Source organism: Cherax quadricarinatus, chromosome 35 (assembly GCF_038502225.1).
Source record: "Cherax quadricarinatus isolate ZL_2023a chromosome 35, ASM3850222v1, whole genome shotgun sequence".
NCBI classification, from domain to species: Eukaryota; Metazoa; Arthropoda; class Malacostraca; order Decapoda; family Parastacidae; genus Cherax; species Cherax quadricarinatus.
The window spans coordinates 15,411,167-15,423,666 of NC_091326.1; the positions used below are offsets into that span (position 1 = coordinate 15,411,167).

General features: G+C 48.7%; 2 protein-coding genes across 7 annotated transcripts in view; both read right to left on the reverse strand.

Annotated features, from left to right (window-relative positions):
- LOC138853620 (rho family-interacting cell polarization regulator 1-like) overlaps positions 1-1,731 on the reverse strand; it is a gene marked incomplete at its 3' end in the record, with an annotated part of 26,383 nt that extends 24,652 nt beyond the window's left edge. The window contains exon 1 of the mRNA XM_070091511.1: positions 1,376-1,731. Within this exon, the coding sequence (XP_069947612.1) occupies positions 1,376-1,731 (356 nt within the window). The remainder of the gene's footprint in view (positions 1-1,375) is intronic.
- The window catches only part of Mctp (multiple C2 domain and transmembrane region protein), a 490,516-nt gene that overhangs the window by 184,289 nt on the left and 293,727 nt on the right, over positions 1-12,500 (reverse strand). The gene's annotated exons all lie outside the window — the stretch shown is intronic.

Sequence of the window (12,500 nt, forward strand, 5' to 3'; positions counted from 1 at the left end):
TCTCTATCTTCATTCCTCTTCGTCGCGCATTCTTCCTTTCCATCCATTCCCTCTTTCATTCTTCCGCTGCCTCCCCTTTTCCCCTGTTTCCTGCTAATCCTGCTTATTTCATCTTGTTCCTTCACTCTCATGTAATTCCTTCGTCTTGAAATCTGATGAGAGGCTGCCTCTTTCCTGTAATATAATCTCATTATTCCCATTCAAGATTATTTTTCCAAACATTTCCCTCATCAAGTTACATTTGCAGTGAGCTGTCCTGAATTAAACTGCCTGTCAGAACTCTACATAAAGTAACTATTGGTCATCTGACCGAGGCCTTCCACTGGCTTACCCCTCCACCCCTTTAAAAATTATGGTTACGATTGTAACCAGTTATAATAAGCAGGAAAATCTTGTCACAGTAAAAACTTTCTCTGCACCTGTACTTGTTTGTTAAGCTCAAAAAAAGCTAACCTATCCGCCATTACCATCACAATAAGCCTAGTCACGTAGCAGTTCAAGCCCTTCAGACTTTTTAAGTTGATGCTACCTTTCCTGCCTGAGTAAACTCTGAAGAAGTTATCATAAAAGTCTCTGCCGCTTCTCCTTCCATAATAAACTTAAGAAATACTTCACAGAGCAGCCGCTGGCACAGCTTCTTGGAGAATCAGCGCTGACAAGCTTACCCAAGAGCATTCCTCAACTCTTACGATGAAAGCATGCTAAGAATTTTTCTGAAAATAATTTGTAAACAAACAGATCATACACACACACACACACACACACACACACACACACACGAGATCCTTAAAGCCAGGACTTCCAATTAAGAGCATCTCAAGAACCAGAGCTTAAGGACAACCAGCAATTACTTCCCCCTCTGAAAACTCAGAAGCCCTTTTTCTAACTCTTGGTTCTTTTCCCTCATTATATGGTCTTTTCTTTTAAGGAATAATTTTTCAAGAGTTTTCACATATTTATTTAAAGCATCCACATATTCCTCTTTCCCCAGGAGGCTTTAGCCTTCTTTGAGCTCTCACAGAATCCCTCAGCATTCAAAAGCCCCCTCAAGAGAATTCCTCTTTCTCTGGGCCCGCTTAGAAGTCTTCGGCGTTGCAGAACCCTTCAGGATTATCCAGCTTTCCAGTGTTATCAGAGAGCTTTATTTTTCCGGAGACCCTCTAGAGCCCTCAGTTTCTAAAAGCTCCCGCAGCAGCTCATTCTCGCATCACGAGAGATAAACATTCAGATTCAAGCTTTTATTTTATTTATTTTTTTCAGAGACGTCGTAGCTATTTTTATTTACTTTATTAACTTCTGCTTTAAATGTAACTTTTTGTAGGTTTGTGTATCCAACTCTAACCTAAAATACAGAAAACAGTATTTGGAAAATTACAGGAAGTGTTCAGTACCTGACGCTGGACGCCTCGTTGGGAATCTAACGTTGAAAAATGAGAACAGGTTGCCCTCTGAAGCCTTCATTCTTACAGCCTCTTCTGAAGCCTTCATTCTTACAGCCTCTTCTGAAGCCTTCATTCTTACAGCCTCTTCTGAAGCCTTCATCCTTACAGCCTCTTCTGAAGCCTTCATTCTTACAGCCTCTTCTGAAGCCTTCATTCTTACAGCCTCTTCTGAAGCCTTCATTCTTACAGACTCTTCTGAAGCCTTCATTCTTACAGCCTCTTCTGAAGCCTTCATTCTTACAGCCTCTTCTGAAGTCTTCATTCTTACAGCCTCTTCTGAAGCCTTCATTTTACAACCTCTTTTGAAGCCTTCATTCTTACAGCCTCTTCTGAAGCCTTCATTCTTACAGCCTCTTCTGAAGCCTTCATTCTTACAGCGTCTTCTGAAGCCCTCATTCTTACAGCCTCTTCTGAAGCCTTCATTCTTACAGCCTCTTCTGAAGCCTTCATTTTTACAGCCTCTTCTGAAGCCTTCATTCTTACAGCCTCTTCTGAAGCCTTCATTCTTACAGCCTCTTCTGAAGCCTTCATTTTTACAGCCTCTTCTGAAGCCTTCATTCTTACAGCCTCTTCTGAATAAATAACAAAAAGGCACAATACCGTGACTGGAACGATACACAAATAACCCGCACATAAAAGAGAGAAGCTTACGACGACGTTTCGGTCCGACTTGGACCATTGACAAAGTCACACTAACAGAGGTGGAGCAGGACGGCTATATATAGGCAGGAAGAGGTGGAGGTAGTAGTAGTAGTAGTAGTAGTAGTAGTAGTAGTAGCAGTAGTAGTAGTAGTAGTAGTAGTAGTAGTAGTAGTAGTAGTAGTAGTAGTACAAGAATTGTATATAATACCGACAGGATGAAATGACACATGCACAACACCCGGGCATCCCCACCGTAGACGTTTCGCCATCCAGCCAGCCACTGGATGGCGAAACGTCCACAACAAAGACAACCAGACGCCGCACATGTGTCTTAATTTCATCAGTAGTTGTAGTAGAAGAAGAAGAGGTAGTAGTAGTGGTAGTGGTAGAAGTGGGAAATAAGGAAGACGAGCCAGTCAAATACAAACGAAGGGGAGCACTGCAAGAGAGCTAGAAACCCACAGAGGGAGAGCAAGCGCACCGAGGTGGGTGAAAGGGGAAGTGGTGAAATAAAATAAATGAAGAAGGAACAGAAACACGAGACAGGAGAGAGAAAGACAACCCAGAGGAGAAAAGGAGAGAGGAGGGAAGGGGAAGAGGAAGAAGAAAAAGAAGAAGAAGAAGAAGAAGAAGAAGAAGAAGAAGAAGAAGAAGAAGAAGAAGAAGAAGAAGAAGAAGGAGAAGAAGAAATGAGGATTCAGGTTAAGTCACGGGTGTTCTGAAGTTTGGAGCATTTTACAATGTAGTGGGAGAGGAAGGCATCTACAGAGACGAAGCCAGGGCTAAGGTTCATACAAGGAAAGTTGTGTATTAGAGAGGATTCAACTAAACGGCGACTGTTCGAGTTGGAAGTAGGGAAGACTACTCCTACCTACTACTACCTCCACCTCTTCCTGCCTATATATAGCCGTCCTGCTCCACCTCTGTTAGTGTGACTTTGTCAATGGTCCAAGTCGGACCGAAACGTCGTCGTAAGCTTCTCTCTTTTATGTGCGGGTTATTTGTGTAGCCTCTTCTGAAGCCTTCACAGCTTTCTTCGAAGCTTTAGATCTTACAGAATCTCATTAGACTTAGCCCTTCCAGCTTTTTAAAATACTTCGCTGTATAGCCCTTGTGGCTTAGCGCTTCTTTTTGATTATAATAAAATTAAAATACTTCAAGAGACTTAAATTCCCCTACCCCATAAGAACCTTCACCCACCTACAGTACCTGCAGAACCACACTCCCACCTCCACCCACCGACAGTACCTCAAGAACCACTCCCACCTGCTCCCCCAGGGAAGCCTCTATTCTGCTACAGCTTCTCAACAGCCGCCAGCACCAGAGTCCTCTCACATGTCTTCACGCTCTTTGGTTTATATTTTCCATTCTCTTGTTTCCAGCAGCAACAAGAGACAACAGCCCTCGGAGTCTCTTGATTATATCTCGAAGGCTCAACCAGTTGAGAATTTTTCTATACATTTATTATTATTATTATTATTATTATTATTATTATTATTGCTTTGGGTCTGCCTCGACAGGAGGCGGCCGTCGCGTTGAGACAAAATATATTAATTTTAAAATCACGAGGAAGCGATAAATCCGCATGGCAAATACAATAGCCTAAGGGAGAGGGCAATCGGGTTTGATACCAGGATGCGGATGGTATCTCCAGTGCCTTAAATCGAGAACTTATCGTCAGCACCAAGGCTAAACTCCCCCCCAACCACTGAAGCAATTTCTACACATAATTATATCTAATACCGAAACAAACACGGTTTTCATATGAAAACAAACACAGTTTTCACAGAAATAAACACGGTTTTCATACAGAAACAAACACGGTTTTCACACAGAAACAAGCACGGTTTTCACACAGAAACAAGCACGGTTTTCACACAGAAACAAACACGGTTTTCATACAGAAACAAACACGGTTTTCACACAGAAACAAACACGGTTTTCACACAGAAACAAGCACGGTTTTCACACAGAAACAAACACGGTTTTCATACAGAAACAAACACGGTTTTCAGAAAAACAAACAAAAACGAGTTTCATACAAAAACAAACACTTTTTGTATAGAAACAAACACGCAATAGTACATGTGTACTATTCAAGTTTTACTCGATGAAACAAAGCTGCAGCTCCTGGACCTCGTCTCTTAAATACCTACTGAAAAAGTTTGAGTTTCTGTGAGATTAATATTTGAAAGTGTGTCTATGTGTATGTGTGTGTGTGTGTGTGTGTGTGTGTGTGTGTGTGTGTGTGTGTGTGTGTGTGTGTGTGTGTGTGTGTGTGTGTGTGTGTGTGTGTGTGTGTGTGTGTGTGTGTGTGTGTGTGTGTGTGTGTGTGTGTCTGTGTGTGTGTGTGTGTGTGTGTGTGTGTGTGTGTGTGTGTATGTGTGTGTGTGTGTGTGTGTGTGTGTGTGTGTGTGTGTGTGTGTGTGTGTGTGTGTGTGTGTGTGTGTATGTGTGTGTGTACTCACCTAGTTGTGGTTGCAGGGGTCGATTCACAGCTCCTGGCCCTGCCTCTTCACTGGCCACTACTCGGTCTCTCTTCCCGCTCCGTGAGCTTTATCATATACCTCTTCTTAAAGCTATGTATGGATCCTGCCTCCACTACAACACTACCCAGACTATTCCACTTCCTGACAACTGTGTGGCTGAAGAAATGCTTCCTAACATCCCTGTGGCTGAAGAAATACTTCCTAACATCCCTGTGGCTCATCTGAATCTTCAGCTTCCAACTATGACCCTTTGTTGCTGTGTCCCATCTCTGGAACATCCTGTCTCTGTCCACCTTGTCGATTCCTCTCAGTATTTTATATGTCGTTATCATATCCCCCCTACCTCTCCTGTTTTCCAGTGTCGTCAAGTAGATTTCCCTTAACCTCTCCTCGTAGGACATGTCCCTTAGCTCCAGGACTAGTCTTTTTGCAAACCTTTGCACTTTCTCTAGTTTCCTGACATGCTTGGCTAGGTGAGGGCTCCTAACTGGTGCCGCATACTCCAATATGGGCCTAACGTACACAGTGTACAGGGTCCTGAACGATTCCTTATTAAGATTTCGGAACGCTGTTCTTAGGTTTGCCAGGCGCCCGTATGCTGCAGCAGTTATTTGGTTGATGTGCGCTTCAGGAGATGTGCCCGGTGTTATACTCACCCCAAGATCCTTTTCCTTGAGTGAGGCTTGGAGGCTCTAGCCCCCTAGACTGTACTCCGTCTGTGGTCTTCTTTGCCCTTCCCCAATCTCCGTGACTTTGCACTTGGTGGGGTTGAACTCCATGAGCCAGTTGCTGGACCATGCCTGCAGTCTGTCCAGATCCCTTTGTAGTTCTGCTTGGTCCTCGTCCGATTGAATTCTTCTCATCAACTTCACATTATCTGCAAACAGGGAGACTTCGGAGTCTATTCCTTCCGTCTTGTCGTTCACAAATACCAGAAACAGCACCGGTCCTAGAACTGACCCCTGTGGGACCCCGCTCATTACAGGCGCCCACTCTACCTCGCCAAGTACCATGACTCGCTGTTGTCTTCCTGACAGGCATTTCCTGATCAATTGTAGTGCCTTCCCTGTTATCCCTGCCTGGTTCTCTAGCTTTTGCAGTAATCTCTTGTGTGGAACTGTGTCAAGCGCCTTCTTACAGTCCAAGAAAATGCAATTTACCCACCCCTCTCTCTCTTGTTTTACTGCCGTCACCCTGTCATAGAACCTCAATAGGTTTGTGACGCAGGATTTCCCGTCCCTGAAACCTTTCTGGCTGTCGTTGTGTGTGTGTGTGTGTGTGTGTGTGTGTGTGTGTGTGTGTGTGTGTGTGTGTGTGTGTGTGTGTGTGTGTGTGTGTGTGTGTGTGTGTGTGTAGGTGTGATATGTATTTTTATCTCTGAAGCGTATATGTGTGTATGGTGCATGTGTGTGTGTGTGTGTGCGTGTGTGATATGTGTGTATTTGTGTCTGTGAAGTGTGTGTGTGTGTGTTTAGCCCCCAAAACACACACTCTCACTCAAGAAGGACGGGAAGAAAACCAGGAACTCGGGCAAGAGAAAACACAAATTCTGAAATGTATCCCAAGTTTCCCATTTCTCTTTGTAATTACAAAAGCCAATTAGGAAACTAATTTTCGAGTTGATTAAACTGAAAATATATACTAGTTTCACTAGCAGTTTTATACCAGTTTCACTAGCAGTTATATACTAGTTTCACTAGCAGTTATATACCAGTTTCACTAGCAGTTTTATACCAGTTTCACTAGCAGTTATATACCAGTTTCACTAGCAGTTTTATACCAGTTTCACTAGCAGTTATATACCAGTTTCACTAGCAGTTTTATACCAGTTTCACTAGCAGTTATATACCAGTTTCACTAGCAGTTTTATACCAGTTTCACTAGCAGTTATATACCAGTTTCACTAGCAGTTTTATACCAGTTTCACTAGCAGTTATATACCAGTTTCACTAGCAGTTTTATACCAGTTTCACTAGCAGTTATATACCAGTTTCACTAGCAGTTATATACCAGTTTCACTAGCAGTTATATACCAGTTTCACTAGCAGTTATATACCAGTTTCACTAGCAGTTATATACCAGTTTCACTAGCAGTTTTATACCAGTTTCACTAGCAGTTATATACCAGTTTCACTAGCAGTTATATACCAGTTTCACTAGCAGTTATATACCAGTTTCACTAGCAGTTTTATACCAGTTTCACTAGCAGTTTTATACCAGTTTCACTAGCAGTTTTATATCAGATTCACTAGCAGTTTTATACCAGTTTCACTAGCAGTTATATACCAGTTTCACTAGCAGTTTTATACCAGTTTCACTAGCAGTTTTATACCAGTTTCACTAGCAGTTTTATACCAGTTTCACTAGCAGTTTTATACCAGTTTCACTAACAGTTATATGTCAGTTTCACTAGCAGTTTTATACCAGTTTCACTAGCAGTTATATACCAGTTTCGCTAGCAGTTTTGTGCCAGTTTCGCTAGCAGTTTTGTGCCAGTTTCACTAGCAGTTCTATAACAGTTTCAATAGCAGTTGTATGCCCGTTTTATTAACAGTTATATGCCAGTTTCACCAGCAGTTTTATGCTAGTTCCACTAACAGTTATGAGCTAAACCCGTAAGTCTTGTACAGCGCTGCACGGATAAAGAGAGCAGATAATTTATTGTTAATTGTCATCATAATTATTATTAAAAAAGCGCTAAACCCGTTCGAGTCATAAAAAAGAAAGACGAGAGTCAAGCTTTCCCGCAACAGGTCACTGCGGCGAAGGACAGGTACACTGTCTTACAGGATCCTGTACATCGTGGACGCCGCCTGTACCGTCGTCTCGCTGTGCACCGTACACGTGTTGGTACTCAGTGAGGGGCGGGGACGACCAGTCGCGGGGGAAGTGAGCTAGGTGCCCTTGCTGCCGCTCCTGGGCACGTTCCTGGTGCTCCAGGAGGGATGGAGAGTACCACTTGAACACCCGTTGGTACTCAGTGCGGGGCGGGGACGACCAGTCGCTGGGGAAGAGGCGGTGGTGGAACAGGTGCCGCTTACGGTAAAACAGCCGCAACCTCGCGCGTTCTTGGTACTCCCGCACCAAGAGTGAAGGAGGTACTGCTGGAGGTTGTGGCCTCTGGCCTCTACCACTCACCTCCCTCCCTAATACTCGCCCTCCACACACGCTACACGGTGCGCCCCTCGACATCTTGTTTAAAATACACGAAATTTAGTAAATTTTTTTTTGCAAATATTTGTATGAATTTAGTAATTATAATGTTTCACAGGGATGACATCTTAGTACCAAGACTTCACACCCAGCAGTTTCTGCCTCGAAGTCTTGAAGTTCCACCACAAACCAGGCAGGTACAACCCAGGCAGGTACAACCCAGGCAGGTACAACCCAGGCAGGTACAACCCAGGCAGGTACAACCCAGGCAGGTACAACCCAGGCAGGTACAACCCAGGCAGGTACAACCCAGGCAGGTACAACTCAGGCAGGTACAACCCAGGTAGGTACAACCCAGGCAGGTACAACCCAGGCAGGTACAACCCAGGCAGGTACAACCCAGGCAGGTACAACCCAGGCAGGTACAACCCAGGTAGGTACAACCCAGGTAGGTACAACCCCGGTAGGTACAACCCAGGCAGGTACAACCCAGGTAGGTACAACCCAGGCAGGTACAACCCAGGCAGGTAGGTACAACCCAGGCAGGTACAACCCAGGTAGGTACAACCCAGGTAGGTACAACCCAGGCAGGTACAACCCAGGCAGGTACAACCCAGGCAGGTACAACCCAGGTAGGTACAACCCAGGCAGGTACAACCCAGGCAGGTACAACCCAGACAGGTACAACCCAGGCAGGTACAACCCAGGCAGGTACAACCCAGGCAGGTACAACACAGGCAGGTACAACTCAAGCAGGTACAACCCAGGCAGGTACAACCCAGGCACGTACAACCCAGGCAGGTACAACCCAGGCAGGTACAACCCAGGCAGGTACAACCCAGGCAGGTACAACCCAGGCAGGTACAACTCAAGCAGGTACAACCCAGGCAGGTACAACCCAGGTAGGTACAACCCAGGCAGGTACAATCCAGGCAGGTACAACCCAGGCAGGTACAACCAAGGCAGGTACAACCCAGGCAGGTACAACCCAGGCAGGTACAACCCAGGCAGGTACAACCCAGGCAGGTACCACCCAGACAGGTACCACCCAGGCAGGTACAACTCAAGCAGGTACAACCCAGGCAGGTACAACTCAAGCAGGTACAACCCAGGCAGGTACAACCCAGGTAGGTACAACCCAGGCAGGTACAACCCAGGCAGGTACAACCCAGGCAGGTACAACCCGTGCAGGTACAACTCAAGCAGGTACAACTCAAGCAGGTACAACCCAGGCAGGTACAACCCAGCCAGGTACAACCCAGGCAGGCACAACCCAGGCAGGTACAACCCAGGCAGGTACAATCCAGGCAGGTACAACCCAGGCAGGTACAACCCAGGCAGGTACAACCCAGGCAGGTACAACCCAGGCAGGTACAACTCAGGCACGTACAACCCAGGCAGGTACAACCCAGGCAGGTACAACCCAGGCAGGTACAACCCAGGCAGGTACAACTCAAGCAGATACAACCCAGGTAGGTACAACTCAAGCAGGTACAACCCAGGCAGGTACAACTTAGGCAGGTACAACCCAGGCAGGCACAACCCAGGCAGGTACAACCCAGGCAGGTACAATCCAGGCAGGTACAACCCAGGCACGTACAACCCAGGCAGGTACAACCCAGGCAGGTACAACCCAGGCAGGTACAACTCAGGCACGTACAACCCAGGCAGGTACAACCCAGGCAGGTACAACCCAGGCAGGTACAACCCAGGCAGGTACAACTCAAGCAGGTACAACCCAGGCAGGTACAACTCAAGCAGGTACAACCCAGGCAGGTACAACCCAGGCAGGTACAACCCAGGCAGGTACAACCCAGGCACGTACAACCCAGGCAGGTACAACCCAGGTAGGTACAACCCAGGCACGTACAACCCAGGCAGGTACAACCCAGACAGGTACAACCCAGGCAGGTACAACCCAGGCAGGTACAACCCAGGCAGGTACAACCCAGGCAGGTACAACCCAGGCAGGTACAACCCAGGCAGGTACAACCCATGCAGGTACAACCCAGGCAGGTACAACCCAGGCAGGTACAATCCAGGCAGGTACAACCCAGGCAGGTACAACCAAGGCAGGTACAACCCAGGCAGGTACAACCCAGGCAGGTACAACCCAGGCAGGTACCACCCAGACAGGTACCACCCAGGCAGGTACAACGCAAGCAGGTACAACTCAGGCAGGTACAACTCAAGCAGGTACAACCCAGGCAGGTACAACCCAGGCAGGTACAACCCAGGCAGGTACAACCCAGGCAGGTACAACCCAGGCAGGTACAACCCATGCAGGTACAACTCAAGCAGGTACAACTCAAGCAGGTACAACCCAGGCAGGTACAACCCAGGCAGGTACAACTCAAGCAGGTACAACCCAGGCAGGCACAACCCAGGCAGGTACAACCCAGGCAGGTACAATCCAGGCAGGTACAACCCAGGCAGGTACAACCCAGGCAGGTACAACTCAGGCAGGTACAACCCAGGCAGGTACAACCCAGGCAGGTACAACCCAGGCAGGTACAACCCAGACAGGTACAACTCAAGCAGGTACAACCAAGGCAGGTACAACCCAGGCAGGTACAACCCAGGCAGGTACAACCCAGGCAGGTACAACCCAGGCAGGTACAACTGAAGCAGGTACAACCCAGGCAGGTACAACCCAGGCAGGTACAACCCAGGCAGGTACAACCCAGGCAGGTACAACCCAGGCAGGTACAACCCAGGCAGGTACAACCCAGGCAGGTACAACCCAGGCAGGTACAACCCAGGCAGGTACAACACAGGCAGGTACAACCCAGGCAGGTACAACTCAGGTAGGTACAACCCAGGCAGGTACAACCCAGGCAGGTACAACCCAGGCAGGTACAACCCAGGCAGGTACAACCCAGGCAGGTACAACCCAGGCAGGTACAACCCAGGCAAGTACAACCCAGGTAGGTACAACCCAGGCAGGTACAACCCAGGCAGGTACAACTCAAGCAGGTACAACCCAGGCAGGTACAACTCAAGCAGGTACAACCCAGGCAGGTACAACTCAGGTAGGTACAACCCAGGCAGGTACAACCCAGGCAGGTACAACCCAGGCAGGTACAACAGAGGCAGGTACAACCCAGGCAGGTACAACCCAATCAGGTACAACCCAGGCAAGTACAACCCAGGTAGGTACAACCCAGGCAGGTACAACCCAGGCAGGTACAACCAGGCAGGTACAACGCAGGCAGGTACAACCCAGGCAGGTACAACCCAGGCAAGTACAACCCAGGCAGGTACAACCCAGGTAGGTACAACCCAGGCAGGTACAACCAGGCAGGTACAACCCAGGCAGGTACAACCCAGGCAGGTACAACCCAGGTAGGTACAACCCAGGTAGGTACAACCCAGGCAGGTACAACCAGGCAGGTACAACCCAGGCAGGTACAACCCAGGCAGGTACAACCCAGGTAGGTACAACCCAGGTAGGTACAACCCAGGCAGGTACAACCCAGGCAGGTACAACCCAGGCAGGTACAACCCAGGCAGGTACAACCCAGGTAGGTACAACCCAGGTAGGTACAACCCAGGCAGGTACAACCCAGGCAGGTACAACCCAGGTACACCCCAGGTAGGTACAACCCAGGCAGGTACAACCCAGGCAGGTACAACCCAGGCAGGTACAACCCAGGCAGGTACAACCCAGGCAGGTACAACCCAGGCAGGTACAACCCAGGCAGGTACAACCCAGGCAGGTACAACCCAGGCAGGTACAACCCAGGCAGGTACAACCCATGCAGGTACAACCCAGGCAGGTACAACCCAGGCAGGTACAACCCAGGTAGGTACAACCCAGGTAGGTACAACCCAGGTAGGTACAACCCAGGCAGGTACAACCCAGGCAGGTACAACCCAGGCAGGTACAACCCAGGCAGGTACAACCCAGGTAGGTACAACCCAGGCAGGTACAACCCAGGTAGGTACAACCCAGGCAGGTACAACCCAGGCAGGTACAACCCAGGCAGGTACAACCCAGGCAGGTACAACCCAGGTAGGTACAACCCAGGCAGGTACAACCCAGGCAGGTACAACCCAGGCAGGTACAACCCAGGCAGGTACAACCCAGGCAGGTACAACCCAGGTAGGTACAACCCAGGCAGGTACAACCCAGGCAGGTACAACCCAGGCAGGTACAACCCAGGCAGGTACAACCCAGGCAGGTACAACCCAGGTAGGTACAACCCAGGCAGGTACAACCCAGGCAGGTACAACCCAGGCAGGTACAACCCAGGCAGGTACAACCCAGGCAGGTACAACCCAGGTAGGTACAACCCAGGCAGGTACAACCCAGGCAGGTACAACCCAGGCAGGTACAACCCAGGCAGGTACAACCCAGGCAGGTACAACCCAGGCAGGTACAACCCAGGCAGGTACAACCCAGGCAGGTACAACCCAGGCAGGTACAACCCAGGCAGGTACAACCCAGGCAGGTACAACCCAGGCAGGTACAACCCAGGCAGGTACAACCCAGGCAGGTACAACCCAGGCAGGTACAACCCAGGCAGGTACAACCCAGGCAGGTACAACCCAGGCAGGTACAACCCAGGCAGGTACAACCCAGGCAGGTACAACCCAGGCAGGTACAACCCAGGCAGGTACAACCCAGGCAGGTACAACCCAGGCAGGTACAACCCAGGCAGGTACAACCCAGGCAGGTACAACCCAGGCAGGTACAACCCAGGCAGGTACAACCCAGGCAGGTACAACCCAGGCAGGTACAACCCAGGCAGGTACAACCCAGGCAGGTACA